Below are 19,041 nucleotides of genomic sequence, written 5' to 3' on the forward strand. Positions count from 1 at the left end.
GAAGATTCCTTTTTCATTGTCTGTTGTCATGTTTTAACCAATGCTACATCACAAAGAGAGCAGTCTCCTTGCCAGACAAATGCATGTGTTGAATGCAGTATACTTAGAGATGTGACTGACAAGTGTACATCTCCCTATATGTATGTGTCATGGGTCAGGGTTACAAATACTGTACATGTATTCCCTGAGAACTTGTGGCTCTTTTTTCTCCCTCATCTGCCTCACAGCACCTAATGAGAGATAGAGGAGATTCAGCTATAGTCTGAACACACACTCCAGAGCCCAACTGAGAAAAATCAATATGTGAACCTATTACTCCACTAGAGCACAGTGGCTCTAAATTGCTTTCTGCTTCAGCGGGTAAGCACTAGAAAGCTGATGTCTCCTTCATGTCTGGAAAGCATGAATAAACATGATTTAAGGAAAGAAATGAATATTATGTAATATGACTCTAATGACCAGAAGGAATGTATTGAATTAAGCTGCCTATTGTATATAAGCAGACTAAAATTATACTATGGCATTATTCATTGTCGGGTAAAGTCAGTGATATTTTTTATTTTTTATTTCACCTTTATTTAACCAGGTAGGCTAGTTGAGAACAAGTTCTCATTTGCAACTGCGACCTGGCCAAGATAAGGCATAGCAGTGTGAACAGACAACACAGAGTTACACATGGAGTAAACAATTAACAAGTCAATAACACAGTAGAAAAAAAGGGGAGTCTATATATACAGTGTGCGCAAAAGGCATGAGGTAGGCAAATAATTACAATTATGCAGATTAACACTGGAGTGATAAATGATCAGATGGTTATGTACAGGTAGAGATATTGGTGTGCAAAAGAGCAGAAAAATAAAAATAAATAAATAAAAACAGTATGGGGATGAGGTAGGTGAAAATGGGTGGGCTATTTACCAATAGACTATGTACAGCTGCAGCGATCGGTTAGCTGCTCAGATAGCAGATGTTTGAAGTTGGTGAGGGAGATAAAAGTCTCCAACTTCAGCGATTTTTGCAATTCGTTCCAGTCACAGGCAGCAGAGAACTGGAACGAAAGGCGGCCAAATGAGGTGTTGGCTTTAGGGATGATCAGTGAGATACACCTGCTGGAGCGCGTGCTACGGATGGGTGTTGCCATCGTAACCAGTGAACTGAGATAAGGCGGAGCTTTACCTAGCATGGACTTGTAGATGACCTGGAGCCAGTGGGTCTGGCGACGAATATGTAGCGAGGGCCAGCCGACTAGAGCATACAAGTCGCAGTGGTGGGTGGTATAAGGTGCTTTAGTGACAAAACGGATGGCACTGTGATAAACTGCATCCAGTTTGCTGAGTAGAGTGTTGGAAGCAATTTTGTAGATGACGTCGCCGAAGTCGAGGATCGGTAGGATAGTCAGTTTTACTAGGGTAAGTTTGGCGGCGTGAGTGAGGGAGGCTTTGTTGCGGAATAGAAAGCCGACTCTTGATTTGATTTTCGATTGGAGATGTTTGATATGGGTCTGGAAGGAGAGTTTAGAGTCAAGCCAGACACCTAGGTACTTATAGATGTCCACATATTCAAGGTCGGAACCATCCAGGGTGGTGATGCTGGTCAGGCGTGCGGGTGCAGGCAGCGAACGGTTGAAAAGCATGCATTTGGTTTTACTAGCGTTTAAGAGCAGTTGGAGGCCACGGAAGGAGTGCTGTATGGCATTGAAGCTCGTTTGGAGGTTAGATAGCACAGTGTCCAAGGACGGGCCGGAAGTATATAGAATGGTGTCGTCTGCGTAGAGGTGGATCAGGGAATCGCCCGCAGCATGAGAAACATCATTGATATATACAGAGAAAAGAGTCGGCCCGAGAATTGAACCCTGTGGCACCCCCATAGAGACTGCCAGAGGACCGGACAGCATGCCCTCCGATTTGACACACTGAACTCTGTCTGCAAAGTAATTGGTGAACCAGGCAAGGCAGTCATCCGAAAAACCGAGGCTACTGAGTCTGCCGATAAGAATACGGTGATTGACAGAGTCGAAAGCCTTGGCAAGGTCTATGAAGACGGCTGCACAGTACTGTCTTTTATCGATGGCGGTTATGATATCGTTTAGTACCTTGAGCGTGGCTGAGGTACACCCGTGACCGGCTCGGAAACCAGATTGCACAGCGGAGAAGGTACGGTGGGATTCAAGATGGTCAGTGACCTGTTTGTTGACTTGGCTTTCGAAGACCTTAGATAGGCAGGGCAGGATGGATATAGGTCTGTAACAGTTTGGGTCCAGGGTGTCGCCCCCTTTGAAGAGGGGGATGACTGCGGCAGCTTTCCAATCCTTGGGGATCTCAGACGATATGAAAGAGAGGTTGAACAGGCTGGTAATAGGGGTTGCGACAATGGCGGCGGATAGTTTCAGGAATAGAGGGTCCAGATTGTCCAGCCCAGCTGATTTGTACGGGTCCAGGTTTTGCAGCTCTTTCAGGACATCTGCTATCTGGATTTGGGTAAAGGAGAACCTGGAGAGGCTTGGGCGAGTAGCTGCGGAGGGGGGGGAGCTGTTGTCCGAGGTTGGAGTAGCCAGGCGGAAGGCATGGCCAGCCGTTGAGAAATGCTTGTTGAAGTTTTCGATAATCATGGATTTATCGGTGGTGACCATGTTACCTAGTCTCAGTGCAGTGGGCAGCTGGGAGGAGGTGCTCTTGTTCTCCATGGACTTCACAGTGTCCCAGAACTTTTTGGAGTTGGAGCTACAGGATGCAAACTTCTGCCTGAAGAAGTTGGCTTTAGCTTTCCTGACTGACTGTGTGTATTGGTTCCTGACTTCCCTGAACAGTTGCATATCGCGGGGACTATTCGATGTTAGCGCAGTCCGCCACAGGATGTTTTTGTGCTGGTCGAGGGCAGTCAGGTCTGGAGTGAACCAGGGGCTATATCTGTTCTTAGTTCTGCATTTTTTGAACGGAGCATGCTTATCTAAAATGGTGAGGAAGTTACTTTTAAAGAAAGACCAGGCATCCTCAACTGACGGGATGAGGTCAATGTCCTTCCAGGATACCCGGGCCAGGTCGATTAGAAAGGCCTGCTCACAGAAGTGTTTTAGGGAGCGTTTGACAGTGATGAGGGGTGGTCGTTTGACTGCGGCTCCGTAGCGGATACAGGCAATGAGGCAGTGATCGCTGAGATCCTGGTTGTAGACAGCGGAGGTGTATTTGGAGGGCCAGTTGGTCAGGATGACGTCAATGAGGGTGCCCTTGTTTACAGAGTTAGGGTTGTACCTGGTGGGTTCCTTGATGATTTGAGTGAGATTGAGGGCATCTAGCTTAGATTGTAGGACTGCCGGGGTGTTAAGCATATCCCAGTTTAGGTCACCTAACAGAACAAACTCTGAAGCTAGATGGGGGGCGATCAATTCACAAATGGTGTCCAGGGCACAGCTGGGAGCTGAGGGGGGTCGGTAGCAGGCGGCAACAGTGAGAGACTTATTTCTGGAGAGAGTAATTTTCAAAATTAGTAGTTCGAACTGTTTGGGTATGGACCTGGAGAGTATGACATTACTTTGCAGGCTATCTCTGCAGTAGACTGCAACTCCTCCCCCTTTGGCAGTTCTATCTTGACGGAAGATGTTATAGTTGGGTATGGAAATCTCAGAATTTTTGGTGGCCTTCCTGAGACAGGATTCAGACACGGCAAGGACATCAGGGTTAGCAGAGTGTGCTAGAGCAGTGAGTAAGACACACTTAGGGAGGAGGCTTCTGATGTTGACATGCATGAAACCAAGGCTTTTTCGATCACAGAAGTCAACAAATGAGGGTGCCTGGGGACATGCAGGGCCTGGGTTTACCTCCACATCACCCGCGGAACAGAGAAGGAGTAGTATGAGGGTGCGGCTGAAGGCTATCAAAACTGGTCGCCTAGGGCGTTGGGGACAGAGAATAAGAGGAGCAGGTTTCTGGGCATGGTAGAATATATTCAGGGCATAATGCGCAGACAGGGGTATGGTGGGGTGCGGGTACAGCGGAGGTAAGCCCAGGCACTGGGTGATGATGAGAGAGGTTGTATCTCTGGACATGCTGGTTGTAATGGGTGAGGTCACCGCATGTGTGGGGGGTGGGACAAAGGAGGTATCAGGGGTATAAAGAGTGGAACTAGGGGCTCCATTGTAAACTAAAACAATGATAACTAACCTGCACAACAGTATACAAGGCATATTGACATTTGAGAGAGACATACAGCAAGGCATACAGTAATCACAGGTGTTGAATTGGGAGAGCTAGCTAAAACAGTAGGTGAGACAACAACAGCTAATCAGCTAGCACAACAACAGCAGGTAGAATGGCGATTGATTAGGCAGAGAGGGTCGGATTAACTACACACAGAGCCTAAATGCGGCTGGGGCCGACAGATAAAACATAAACAAGCAGAATGGATTACCGTGAATTAATGGACAGTCCAGCATGCATCAGCTATGTAGCCAAGTGATCAATAAAAAAAATCTGTTTGTTCTCAGTACAGCTGAATTGATTATAAACTAGTAAGGAACTCTACATGTTTGTTTACTCTCCTTACCCACAATGATAATCTTGGTATCTGACATACATTAACTGTAGAGGTATTTTATTCCTATCCATATGCAATATTGTAAATACCATTCTTAAGTCACCACAAATGCATAAACTAAATCTCTTTCCTGTCATTTGCTAGGTTTCCGTCCAATTGGCTACAGACTTTCATGCGAATATTCAAACTTCTGCATGAAAAATTATACATATATTCCCACCAGTGTGTTTCCATCAAATTGACTTGTTACAGATTAAGATGTAGTGCACATAAAATAACTTTACGGTTAAATTTCCATGTACCAAATAATAAAAAACAACTGGGTTTTCATTGCATTTTCAACTCTATTGATGGTTTTGTCACAAAATTGGTTGCGTTATATAAAGAATGTGCCCACTCTGGTCTAGGCACGTGTGCTCTAGCAAACAGCTCGCTGATAATTTGCGGGTATAGCCTATACCGTATGATTTTACTTGTCAAACGGCAGCCAAGCATCGATCATCATGCCATCAGAATAAGACCCTTGATATATATTGGAAAGGAGCATCAAGATCATCAAGTTCATCGTAACTTATTTCATCTGTAGCCTAATAAACTGCATGCTTTCTCGAGTCATAGTGGGAGGACCACACAATATCATTGCGTGACTCCAAATTTACTTCGATGTGATGGTTATTATATAAATATTTGCGCATAATGGCGTTTCCACCGCCATTTCTCGCATTATTCATTTTACCGACACAAAAAGATCCAACCTTGCCTAGTGTATTTTGTTTTGTTGACATTTGTAAGATTGACCGACAAATTTGCTGTTTCCATCAGGCCTGTCGTGATTTTTTTTATCCATCATGTCCTTTTGTCACGCCCTGGCCTTAGAGAGCTGTTTTATTTCTCTATTTGGTTAGGTCAGGGTGTGATTTGGGGTGGGCATTCTATGTTGTGCATTTCTATGTTGGCCTATGTGCAAACTGGCCAGGCCCCAGAACAACAACAATCAATGGCTACTTTGTGTCCTTACCCTGTTAGGACACATGAATGTCCCGATCACCTTAAAGACTTTGAATCAGAGCTTACAAATCAAATCAATCAAATCAAATTGTTTTAGCCACATGCGCCGAATACAACAGGTGTAAACCTTACAGTGAAATGCTTACTTACGAGTCCCTAATCAACAATGCAGTTTAAAAAAATACAGATAAGAATAAGAGATAAAAGTAACAAGTAATTTAAGTGCAGCAGTGAATTAACAATAGCAAAACTATGTACAGGGGGGTACCGATCAGAGTCAATGTGCGGGGCACTGGTTATTTGTGGTAGTGTGAACATGTAAGTAGAGTTATTAAAGTGACTATGCATAGATGACAACAGTAAGTAGCAGCGGTGTAAAGAGGGTGTGTGTGTGTGTGTGGGGGGGGGGGCACTGAAAATAGTCTGGGAAGCCATTTGACTAGATGTCCAGGAGTCTTATGGCTTGGGGGTTGAAGTTGTTTAGAAGCCTCTTGGATCTAGACTTAGTGCTCCGGTACCGTTTGCCGTGCAGTAGCAGAGGGAACGGTCTATGACTAGGGTGGCTGGAGTCTTAGACAATTTGTAGGGCCTTCCTCTGACACCGCCTGGTGTTGAGGTCCTGGATGGCAGGAAGTTTGGCCGCAGTGACGTACTGGGCCATACGCACTACCTCTGTAGTTCCTTGCGGTCGGAGGCCGAGCAGTTGCCATACCAGACAGTGATGCAACCAACTAGAACCTTTTGAGGATCTGAGGACCCATGCCAAATATTTTCAGTCTCCTGAGGGGGAAAGGGCATTGTCATTCCCTCTTCATGACCGTCTTGGTGTGCTTGGACCATGTTAGTTTGTTGGTGATGTGGACACCAAGGAACTTGAAGCTCTCAACCTGCTCCACTGCAGCCCCGTTGATGAGAATGGGGGCGTGCTCGGTCCTCTTTTTCCTGTAGTCCACAATTATCTCATTTGTCTTGATCACATTAATATATTTTCAATTTGAGGTCTTTCGCTGTGCTGAAAATCAAGTTTAGTTTGGTGGCAAGGGCAGTGTCCTGTTTTTTTGGGAGCAGTTTTCAGTTGTGTACATTGCATATGTCTTAGTAAAACGCCCTCGATGTTTGAAAATGTGAAGATTGAGAGAAGTGATGGATGTTGAGAGAATCGTTTGTAGATTTGTAAACAAAAGGAGCTAAACTAATTTAAAAGCAGAACAAATTATTTGGAAACTAATTTAAAAAGAGTTTTTCATTTGAATTTTTTAAACAACCAGCCCTATTGAATCTATTTCGCTCTTGCCTGCAGTTACTACCTTTGGTTAGATGACATGGATCTTTGCTTTCACTGCCAGTTTTTTTTCTCGATTGCGAGTTTTGGTGGTTTATTTTGTCCTATTCAGTTGTGTAATTTTATGATTTCATGTCTATAGACTGTTTAGTGAGGAGCTAAACCGGAAATTGCTTCTGCTACATTTTTCAAGTACCATCCCTGAGATGACTAATACAAGAAATGATTGACAGTCATTTTCAGCGATCTATATAACCGGTCTAGTTTCCTGATCATATTGGAGCTCCCTGCTATGTGTTGCTCTGGATGTCTTAGTCTAACGTCTGTAACTAGATGCTTAAAAACCTGTAGAATGAGAGTAGTTACTCAATATTTTTCTGTTGTTCAAGGCTCAAACTCCTATGGGTCCATTCGGCAAAACCACTCCCACCATCACTGACCGAAGTTGCAGCCATTGTGTCCTTTCCAAATAGCCTATATTTTTGGTATTTAATTACTTGTACACTTCATACTTTTTAGTAGTTCCAATAAGCCTCCAGTGTTGTTGTTTGCTTGAACAGTCACTGAGGCTATATTTAACTTTAAACGATAGTTATTTCAGATGCATCAGGTTTAGATACTTTGCTAACTAGCATTGATAGCTTAGCACAAAATATACAGGCTGAGAGACTAGGATTCCTGTATATTTTTCCTGTAAATGTCGTTCTTCTAACAGGCTTAATGTTACATCGGAATTTCTGAACCAAGAGGCGCAACATCACAAGACTTTCTTGAACGCTTACGAAACAAACCAAGCAGACCAGGGCGGGGTTTGACGAGTGAAAAATTCTTGCATTGGTTGTTAATTTTGTCAATCTAAAGGCACAACCCTAATTTGAGCCAATAATAGGTCGTTGAACATGTTACTCCACAACCTTGTGAAAATGACATATTTTCATTTTAGTCAAAAACAACTTTATCGAAGGAGTGCCTTTTGATTTGACAGCCTGCGATTTGAGATTCTTGGATCCAACGGCCGTGTCTTTGTGAGACGCAGAGTAGGTGAACGGATGATTTCTGCATGTGTGATATCCACCGTGAAGCATGGAGGAGGAGGTGTGATGGTGTGAGGGTGCGTTGCTTTATTTAGAATTCAAGGCACACTTAACCAGCATGGCTACCACAGCATTCTGCAGCGATAGGCCAGCCCATCTGGTTTGTGTTTAGTGTTAGTGTCATTTGTTTTTCATCAGGACAATGACCTAACCCACCTCCAGGCTGTGTAACGGCTATTTGACCAAGATGAGTGATGGAGTGATGCACCAGATGACCTGGCCTCAACCCAATTAAGATGGTTTGAGATTAATTGGACCACAGAGTGAAGGAGAAGCAGCCAACAATTGCTCAGCATGTGTAGGAACTCTTTCAAGACTGTTGGAAAAGCAGTCCAGGTGAAGCCGGCTCATGCCAAGAGTGTGCAAAGCTGTTATCACGGCAAATGGTGGCTACTTTGAAGAATCTCAAATATAAAATATATTTGGATTTGTTTAACACTTGTTTGGTTACTACATGACTCCATATGTGTTTCATAGTTTTGATGTCTTCACTATTCTACAATGTAGAAAATAGTAAAAATAAAGAAAAACCCTTGAAGGTGTGGGTACATCCAAACTTCTGAATGGTACTGTATAGCTTACACCAAAGGGTAAAAGCTATATATTTTGAGCAAAATAGTGCATCTCAGCATCTGTGGTCTAAGATTTATGCTTAATGATGTGGACTGCAAATTACATCATGATGGGAGTAGGCCTGGGCTCACAGAAATAAGAATGAATAGAATGGGCTTGGAACTCTAACCCTGGAAATTGACTGGTAACTTCATGGGTACACTCCCAGTGGCTGCCTGGTATTGTGACGCAATAATTTCAATGTTTTTTTGGAATTTCTATACATTCTTATTTCTAAGCCAGTTTAATATTCAGTAGCATTCAAGCTTTGGCAAACTCAGATGAAGTACGATGTTTTACCGGCTCATTTTGGATAACTAATTAGGCGTGTAGCATGGACGGCGACGACGCCCGAAAAGTAAGTCCATTTCTATCGCTACAGGCCTACCTTGAAATGATTGACTGTAGACAGTTTTTGTATTGATTACACTGAAAAATGTATGGAGACGGGTGCATGTCTGAGGTTATGTGTAAATCCCCTGTCGCCAGCATGGAGTCTATAAAATGGATCGATTTGGCTTAGATCATTGTGTGTTAGGAATTGCCATCTAATCAGACCCGTATGCCCGAGACCGCTCACGCACACCAGGCGTCAGGAAACATTTACTAAGGGGGCAGTCGAAATCGATGAGGGGGCACATTTTTGGGGGGTTCTTGCATTGGAATTATATTCAATTCTGCGTATATCACAAACATAAAGTTTAAATGCTGAGACTCAGAGATCATTGAGTGCATTTGAAGTAAGGTAGGTTGGTGCAAAAGCTGTTGTATTTCCGCTGCGTATCAGCACCATGGACAGTGCCCTACACCACTAAAGCAACTGAATAGCAGTTTGGCTTGGAATAGCCTACTGACACAACTGTGAATGCAACGATTGAACGTGAACAGCGGTACCAAGTAGTATGACTAGTAAACAAAATGTCAGATTGATAAAGATATGACACAATCTACAATATATTAAGGCTAGTTACATTAACAGTAAACAAATGCAGCAAACAAAACGCAAATAACCAAAACATAGTATACAGCCTGCTACAGTGAGATGCAGCCATGCACAGCTGTCTTGCCAAAACAACAGGCCCGCTTCAAACATGGAAAGTCGTGCTGCTCAGGGGTTCAGCAACACGTTGTGATATGATACAATACACTTCTGTGGATCAAATTAGACCCACATAATCAATTAAGCAATGCCAGCCTACCATAAATACGTTTCCAATATGTACTATTCCATTTACAACCACGAAACCAATAGGCTACAAAGAAAACCACAATAGAATGTATCTACTGTATTTCTATGATTAAACATACCAATATGTACAGTGCTTTCAGAAAGTATTCACACCCCTTGTCCTTTTCCACATTGTGTTGTGTTACAGCCTGAATATAACATTTATTAAATTAAGTTTTTGTGCCACTGATCTTCACATAATAACCCATAATGTAAAAGTGGAATTAAGTTTTTTAGACATTTTTACAAATTAATAAAATATTAAGAGCTGAAATATCTTGAGTCAAAAAGTATTCAACCCCTTTGTTATGGCAAGCATTGGCTGACTGGGACAAAAATTCAGCCCTGGCAATTTAGCAACACATCATACCCTAGTGGTAATCACTATTACATATTATGGAATTGGCATTACATTTGTGTGTCTCTTTCTGTTTTCTTCCTACCGCCACTGCACCTCAATGCCTATACTGACCCAGCAACATCTTAGTTGTGAATGAATAAACAAATGTATTAGATAAAGAATAAGAAATAGTGAATAAATGCCTAATAGGTAACCAAAAAGGAGGAAGGGTAGCAGGAATATTTACACAATATACTATGAATATACTATGAGTATACTATGAGTATACTATGAATATACTATGAATACTACAGAATATGCTGGGATGGAAAGGTAAAGAAAGAAGATACCTAGTCAGTTGCACAACTGAAAACATTCAACTGAAATGTGTCTTCTGCATTTAACTCAACCCCTCTGAATCAGAGAGGTGCAGTGGGGTGTTCGTGGTAAGGATGACTGGCTACTATTTGGAACTTTTTGAGGTGATGCCGAGAAACGCTGAGGCATCACCCAAGTGGGTGCTACCCAGAGTGGAAGACAAATCCAGTGGCTATAAGACTCAGGCTGGTTCCCAGACTTACCCTCTACAAGATCATTAGCAAACTCCATCACCATCATCTACCATTCTCTCACCAGCTCTCTCCGCTCAAGCCATGAACGGACCCTCCATCTTCGGAGGATGCAGCTTTCAAAGACTTGGCCTCTATTGGTTGACCTGTCCTGATATATTGCTTGTTTGTTTTTTGCTGTTGAAGCACTTTGAGAATCTATGAAAAGCGCTACAGAAATGCCATATATTATTATTATTACTATTATTATTATTATTATTATTAATACTATTACTACTATTATTACTATAATTATAATTATTACTGTTGTTATTATTACTATTTGTATGATTATTATTACTATTATTATGAGTATTGCTGTTATTACTATTGTTATTATTCCTACTATTATTATTATTACTATTATTACTACTATTATTATTATTATTACTATTACTATTAAGGACTCGGCATGGTCAATCCGAATTCTGCATTGGCCGCAGAAGTCAGAGCATTCATGCTTCATGCGCTTCTCGGATGTCAGGGATCCCGCCGGAACTTTCATTACGCACACCTGTCCCCTATTCCCACTGATTAGGACTTGTATAAGTGTGCCCTTTAGTTTACATTGGACTTTTGATTATTATTACAATGTCCGTTGGTGCGCGTGAGTACCTGTGCTGTGTGTTTTGGGCTTTCGTGTAATTGTGGATTGCGCAGATGATTACGGGTCTCACCCCGTGTGTTAATCATATGATGTAGGGTAATACAAATGATAAAAAATGACCATGAGTTTGCTTATAAAAACATTTTATTTGTATTTTTTCAAATTCTACTTTTGATTGAATAAATAACAGCTTTAAGAATACATTTTAAACATATTTACATGTTCATATTCACAAGAGGACCCAAATTACATTTAGCTACAATTGATAAAACGCTGAATAGTTACATTTCATTTAAGTAATATTTCATTTTTAAGTAAAACTTCTTCAGTGCACTTCCATATCACTCCTCATCCTCAGTAATGCTGTTCACAGCCAAGTCATTCCAGAACTGCCTTCGATTTGCAGGCATTAGAGAACACATCTTGGTGATTATGATCATCTTCTTGGACTCTTCTATCCCTCTATCCTGTGTACGTAGTGTCGAGAGTGTCTCTAGAGTGACTTTCTTCATGAGGAAGTCAAGCTCTGTGAAGTCCTTTTCTTCATGGGAGACTTTGTAGAAGAGGCTCCTGGATCCACGCCTCAATTGGATCTCAGCCATCTCTGCCAGCTTTGGTGCTGCTGCCTACTTCAGCTTGACGATGGAATGGCCAGCTTTCCATGCCAGGATGATTTCCTTTTTCATATCGACCACCTCCACCTTGCCTGCATTGGAAGTAGCGACCACATGGAGGAAGTCCCCGAAGTCGTACACCACACCTCCAGGTCGAGCTTTCATTTCCTGTTCCACGCCATTGTGGAAACTGTCTGCACTCATGAAGGTGTGTCCTTGCTCCAAGAACTTGAGGGTGATGTCCTCCATCAAAGTTGAGTCAGCATTGACAACGCTCACCAGTGATTTTAGGAGGCACCAGTTTTTGGTTTGAGAAGTGCAGTTATCCACCCAATACACTGCATGCTTGACATCTCTCTCACTCTCCAGTGCTGTTACGTAAGAGGAAGTAATCTCCTCTGCCTTCCGAACAGCTGTTCCTTCATGCCATACCACTGAGATTGTTTACTTCTTCTTTTGAGACTTCTTTCCAATGGTGGCGAATGTCTCGTGATAGGCAACGATTCTTCTTGTGAACAATGCTGTTTTCACACCTGGCATGCGAGGGAGCATGATGACTTTTTGCATATCAACGCTCTTCACAGACCAGTCCTCAGGCCAATCTTTCTGTGCATCAGCCTGGTAATGGCTTCTGCTCTGCCCTGCAGACTTCTTATATTCCTCATATTTTCTACATTGAATGCAGTCGGGGTTGGTGATGGTGAATTCAGGTGCTGCTTGGCTGTTGTCTTGGCAGGCTTGGGTTTCCATGGCCTCATTCTCCCTGTGCTCCATCTTAAGATGATGACCCTACACCAAACAGAGCTCGCACTCCTCCTCTTCAAGCTTCACAAAGCTGATGTTCCTTCCTTTTACTGCCTTGCGATAGGTTTCATAACCGCAGCTGGCATCTTTGTTCTTCTCCTTGTAGTCATTATGCATGAACCGAATATTGACGTCACTAGGGAGGTAGAAACGATGTGGGGCATGCTCTCGTCTGTAGTGCCTGATTTGGGGATGTAAGGACTCAATGTGTTGCAGGATTGGATTCATGTTCAATTTGCTCGCTGAAGCTTTCTTTCCCCTCTGATCCTTTGGTGGAATCAGTTTGGTTGTGATTGACTTGCCCATCATTGTGACAATCAACCTGTCATTTTTGGGGTGGTAGCCCAATGTTGTCAGAAAAAACACTTTGCACACCTGTTGTGCAGAACCACTCTGGTTTAGAAGATGGTACAGAAACGACCTGCTGCGTTGACTGTAAGCACCAACTGTAACATTTTTCTTAGATTGCTGTGCCACCGTGAGGAAGATCCATGTCCTCTTCTCCTTATAATTAATCTCCCATTAATTTTCCCATATTTCCTTTCGCCTAACCTCTGAAATATTCTGAGTACATTGCCTCTTGCATTTGGGACCACATGGCTTACCCATTGGTGGAATCTTGGATTTCTTATTTGATAGGTGTTCTGGAGTTGTGTCCACGGGCTCAGCTACCACTTGTGCTGGAACATCCAACTCTGAAGGTGGATGATACTCTTCATCATCATCATTGACAATTGATTTATCTTCTGATAGTCTGATGTCTAATGAGTCAGAGACCACCCACTGGCTCTCTATTTCTTCAAATAGTGTTGACACTGTGACTTCAGTTAAAGGGGGTAGATCAGGAATCTTTGTTGAAATGTGGTCCTCAAACTCAACTGAACTAAATAGAGCAAATAATCAGGGACATGCATCCTAATGATTCTAATCTGTCATGGATGATAATAATTAATAGTGACATTTTCTGGTGTGCAAACATATGATCATAATCCTTTTCAGTTATTCTATAATATAGGATATAATCAATGTTGATTTTATCTTGTGCAAACATTATCTTAATAATTTTCACTGTCAAAACTCAGTTCATCTATTAATTTCATACCTGCTTCCCCAAAAAGGCTCTTACATTTTCATTTTTATTTACAAATACAAAAATATTGCATGGATGGACATTGACAGGAATAAAACCTAGTATTGACGTGGTTGTACTGTCTAATACACCCTCACATGGCAACTTTGATCCGCATTGATACTAATCATCTAGGCCACAGGGATTGGTGGAAATCATGCAAAACAGTTTTTTCCGCATTCATGTAAAGATGGCACTGAAGCAGACACATTGAGCACACGTTTGGCATGTCAAAGCTTGTTGTACTAATTACATATGCCACCAACAAAGGTGATGGATACAATTTGGGATTTTAACTTCCCTGACCAGGACAGTCACGCAATACTGGAATATAAAAGAAAACCAGAAACCCTAAATATGTGAGTGGATATATTATTAATGAGCTAGCAATGCTGTGTGTGCGCTCATCCGGAAAAAGAGTGTGCGTGGCTTTTGACAATTCAGTATGCGGTGCACGTCCAACTGACCGTCAGCTGGCTAAAGATCGTGTGTGTGTGGTGTAACGTTACGGATTCAAATAACCCATTGAATGTCAGAATACAACTAAAAGGATAATATTAAATCCAGGTATAATAGATTGAAGCTAGTATAAACTGTTGATCGTCTCTTATGGGAACATGTAGCACAAATCTATTGCTTCATGCTAATGCTAGCTAGGTAGGTTTTGAAGTTTTGGTAGGGGCGCGTCATTTTTAGCTAAGTGGCTGTCACTGGCTAGAAATTGTGTGTATGGTGTACTGATTCAAAGAAACCAGCAGATGAAATTTCTGAATATAATTGATTATGTGGCTAATAGATTGACGTTAGTATCAATTGCAGATCTCTTATGCGAGCAGGGAGCATTGTTAGTCTATGCTAACTAGCTAATTTATTTTGATGTCAGATGTACTTAGCTAGCTAGTTCTTACCAGTGTCTGGATGTCGGCGTTTCAGGGCAAATTGAACCATAATTTCCCCCGGGAATGCTGTGCCATGGTGTTGTATCCCTAGATTAGCAATGTATGTGTGTGTAGCTGTCAGTCAGTGTCATACAGGTTTGATTGCATCACTATCAGAATAAAATGATATGATACAAAGGTCAAACGCAGTAACTACAGCCAAGGGCAGGTTGAAACCAAGCTAAAAGGCAGTAAGTTCAGTTACTGCCATTTACCTTGGTTTCACAGTAACTTTTTGCAGTTACTGCTAATACGACCCCCATTTTCTCCAAAACTCAATACAATAGAGGCAGGATACTTGTCCACTGACTCGCCAAACATGACCCTGTGTGAACCAAGGTCCTTTACACCACCAATTAATCCACACATAAAACGGTCAACCGAATCGTTTCTAGTCATCTCTCCTCCTTCCAGGCTTTTTCTTCTCTTGATTCTATATTGCGATTGGCAACTTTCATAAATTAGGTGCCTTACCGCCACTGACCTCTTTGGTTTTTCAGTCACCCACGTGGTTATAACCAATGAGGAGATGGCACGTTGGTACCTGCTTCTATAAACCAATGAGGAGATGGGAGAGGCAGGACTTGCAGTGTGATCTGCATCAGAAATAGAACTGTCTTCTATTTTAGCCCTTTGCTATGCAGACGCTCGTTGGCGCGCCCAAGCAGTGTGGGTGCAATAATTGAATAATATTGACGTAGTCGTGGTAATGCTTTAAATCCATCACTGCAAATGACTGACAATTTCGACATCGAATACATGTGGATCACATTTTAGGGTTGAGATATGATTCTGTGGAAGGCTTGGCAACAGAGTGCACGTGTTGCAGCAAGCCCAGGCACAACTGGAGGTGCGCTTTATGGAGCGGGCACACCATAAATAAGCCTGTAGACTATATCAGTAGGTTAAGACTACAATATCCTTTCATAGTGTTTATATCAGTACAACAACATAGGTCTATCAGATAGCGGACGTTTACTTGAGGGCATCGGGCATACCTTTTCTGGAGACACAGGATAATCAAGTTTCAGTTATGACATCACTTGTTTACAATATTAGTCAATATACCTACTATGTCAAAAAGTGCGGGCAAAGAAGAAGAAAATGTGAGTAGGCCTAGGATAATGCTTTGTTCGTTCTTCATATTAATGTCGCTTCACATTTGTATAATTCTAAAGATGGACGATGAAAGTCTATGAGATGAATATGTAGCCTACAGAATCAGTCATCATGTAGGCCTACGGCTAGTTGACTAGTTTAAGGATAGTTTAACAATGTAAATGGATCAAACACATTTGTTTTAGAGATAAGCTTGATTCAACATTTTTCATGCAAGTGAATTGGCAAAAGGTGGAATTATTACAAACCAAGTGACAGGGATGGGGTCTACTATCAAAACCATTACCAAAACCCCACATCTATAAAGTTCTGTCATGATTGTCTCTGTCTTTGTAGGGGTTACAGGAAGCCCCAGAAAGGACATTCCCTGTATTCTTCAGAGGAAAACTGGGGGAGAAGGTTAGTGTGATAGTATGACATTCCAAATGATCTGAGATCCTCAATTTCTTTCAAATGAAATGTTACCTAATTATATATTTTTAATTACTTCCTTCCCATTTTCAGTCCTAATTCCAAAACCATTCCCACTGTAGTATCCATTGCCCTGACATTGAGGTTTGTTAAAACACAATCCACAGCTCCATCAGGAGACCCCAGGGTTTGACTTGTTGGACCCCAAAATGAGAGTCATAGATGTTAGTTATAACTGCCTCCACGACAAACACCTGAAGAGTTTTTTCCGCCATCCGGAAAGGAAGAAGCGGCTGGTGAAGCAAGGCCTCATCACCTCAAATGAGAAGGCAAGGCAGACCTCCCTTTTCTTTCCAAAATCTAAAAGTGACACTTATATGGAACTGAGAAAATTGGACAGGTGTAAGCAATATGATAGCTAGGTGAAATGTTTGCCATTTTGCTTAGTTTACACAAATCCAAATCTACATATGGTAATTGTTAATGCAGGTTGTAAAAGAGAATGTGCTCTTAATGTCTTACCTGGTTAAATACAGGCAAAATCAATCAATATTGGGGTTTCGGGTAGAGGTAGATTTGGGATTGGGTGTTTGTACACATGAACTTCCTCTAAAAATGGCTCTTTTGTGGCTCCTCCCTTTCAGGTGCTGTGTACGTGTAAAGAGTACAATCGCTACAGTAGCTACATCAAGTCAGTTCAGTTGCTGTGGGAGAAGCAGTGCTGTGCCCAGCAGGTTAGAGTGGTCTGCTTTCTAGATGCATAATTATAAAAACACAAATGCTATATTGTAAGACACCTTTCCATGCGTTTTATTCCAACTGTGTATGTAACTTGCTGTTGCTCATGGATCGGGAAAGGGTTTTCTGATCACGTGACAAGACCAGGAAAAACTTGTGGAATGGTGCAAATTAATCTCTATCTCTCTCTTTCTCTCAGAAAATGCTTTTGAAGCAGTTCCTAGTCTTGCAGCAGCAAGGGGAGGTTCCGTCCCACATCTCACTGACGGATATTAGAGATTGGCTCATTGCCAAGGGTAGAAACTACTTCAAGAACACGTGAGTGTTATTAGAATCTTTTACTCAAATTTGTAAAAAAAAACATAAGCAAAGGTGTGGAATCACGTTGACCTATCTAGCAATAACTTAAGAAATAGATTTGGTGGACAGTTTGAGTTGTAGAAAAATTAAGGTTAATCATGTTTTATGTTCCCTTGTATGTGAAGGTTTCAGAGTGAAATGGAAGAGGGGAAGAACCTTCACTTGGCCGAACTGGCTTGGGATGTGAAACGACGCCTCAGGCTTAAGGAGCTGGAAAGAGAAGTGTGCAGGGAGCTGCGCCTGGAGCGCCGAATCCGCTGGTCGGTGATTGGACAGGTAAGGATGGAACAGCGGCACTCCTAGGGCTGATATCAACTCACAGTTGCTTAAGCAGCAGTAGGACCTCAGTGTTTCTGTTGGTATCTTCATCCATTTGCCTCTCTTTCTCACCCGTCTCTCTTAGCCTGGTAGCCAGATGGGAGATTGGAGACCCCTGGGCATGGAGACACACACACCTCTGGGAATGGACTCTCCCTTCAGACACTCCACCTCCTCGATGGACACTCTTTCCAGTCAGATCTCGACTGAGAACCTCGAGGTTGCTAGGCTACATACTGCCAGACCACATATTGCCAGACCACAAACTACCAGACCACGTTCTGCCAGACCACCATCTGAAAGACCTAGCAGTGACTCTGATCACTCTGGAACCTTGTCTTCTGTGATGACCTGCTCACCACATTCAGCTAGCCCGTCAGTGGTAGGTCATTTTGGTCATGAACATGTTCCCAGATTTCACTCTTTGGGGGCTGTAGGCATATTACTGCTTCCCTGTCTCCCATCTACTGGGAAATCCATATCCAAGTACAGTGGCAAGAAAAAGTATGTGAACCCTTTGGAATTACCTGGACTTCTGCGTAAATTGGTCATAAAATGTTATCTGATCTTCATCTAAGTCACAACAATAGACAAACAATGATACTTTTTCATGTCTTTATTGAACACACGGTGTAAACATTCACAGTGCAGGGTGGAAAAAGTACACTCAGCAAAAAAAGAAACTTCCCTTTTTCAGGATCCTTTCTTTGAAAGATAATTCATATATATCCAAATAACTTCACAGATCTTCATTTTAAAGGGTATAAACACTGTTTCCCATGCTTGTTCAATGAACCATGAACAATTAATGAACATGCATTTGTGGAACGATCGTTAAAACACTAACAGCTTACAGACGATAGGCAATTAAGGTCACAGTTATGAAAACTTAGGAAACTAAAGAGGCCTTTATACTAACCTTTCTATTAACCTCAAAAGAAAGATGCCCAGGGTTCCTGCTCATCTGCGTGAACGTGCCTTCGGCATGCTGCAAGGACGCATGAGGACTGCAGATGTGGCCAGAGCAATAAATTGCAATGTCCGTTCTGTGAGATGCCTAAGACAGCGCTACAGGGAGACAGGACGGACCGCTGATTGTCCTCGCAGTGGCAGACCTCGTGTAATAACACCTGCACAGGGTCGGTACATCCGAACATCACACCTGCGGGACAGGTACAGGATGGCAACAACAGCTACCCGAGTTTCACCAGGAATGCACAATCCCTCCATCAGTGCTCAGACTGTCCGCAATAGGCTGAAAGAGGCTGGACTGAGAGCTTGTAGGCTTGTTGTAAGGAAAC

The 19,041-nt window shown here is 42.3% G+C and overlaps 1 protein-coding gene across 1 annotated transcript; it reads left to right on the forward strand.

The window, feature by feature from the left end:
• Positions 1-16,902: 16,902 nt before the first annotated feature.
• On the forward strand, positions 16,903-18,757 carry LOC118937286. Its single transcript, XM_036934623.1, has 4 exons — positions 16,903-17,058; positions 17,262-17,380; positions 17,548-17,698; positions 17,826-18,757. Exons 2-4 carry the CDS (start codon positions 17,265-17,267, stop codon positions 18,315-18,317), a joined length of 759 nt encoding a protein of 252 aa, XP_036790518.1. The 5' UTR covers positions 16,903-17,058; positions 17,262-17,264; the 3' UTR covers positions 18,318-18,757.
• The last annotated feature ends 284 nt before the right edge of the window (positions 18,758-19,041 follow it).

Source organism: Oncorhynchus mykiss, chromosome 2, assembly GCF_013265735.2.
Source record: "Oncorhynchus mykiss isolate Arlee chromosome 2, USDA_OmykA_1.1, whole genome shotgun sequence".
NCBI lineage: Eukaryota > Metazoa > Chordata > Actinopteri > Salmoniformes > Salmonidae > Oncorhynchus > Oncorhynchus mykiss.

Bases quoted from the DNA above. Each gene is read 5' to 3' on its own strand.
- LOC118937286 (XM_036934623.1), top strand. From the start codon at position 17,265: ATGCTTTTGAAGCAGTTCCTAGTCTTGCAGCAGCAAGGGGAGGTTCCG. The intron at 17,381-17,547 runs GTGAGTGTTATT...TTGTATGTGAAG, and splicing joins AGAAACTACTTCAAGAACAC to GTTTCAGAGTGAAATGGAAG. The intron at 17,699-17,825 runs GTAAGGATGGAA...CGTCTCTCTTAG, and splicing joins GCTGGTCGGTGATTGGACAG to CCTGGTAGCCAGATGGGAGA.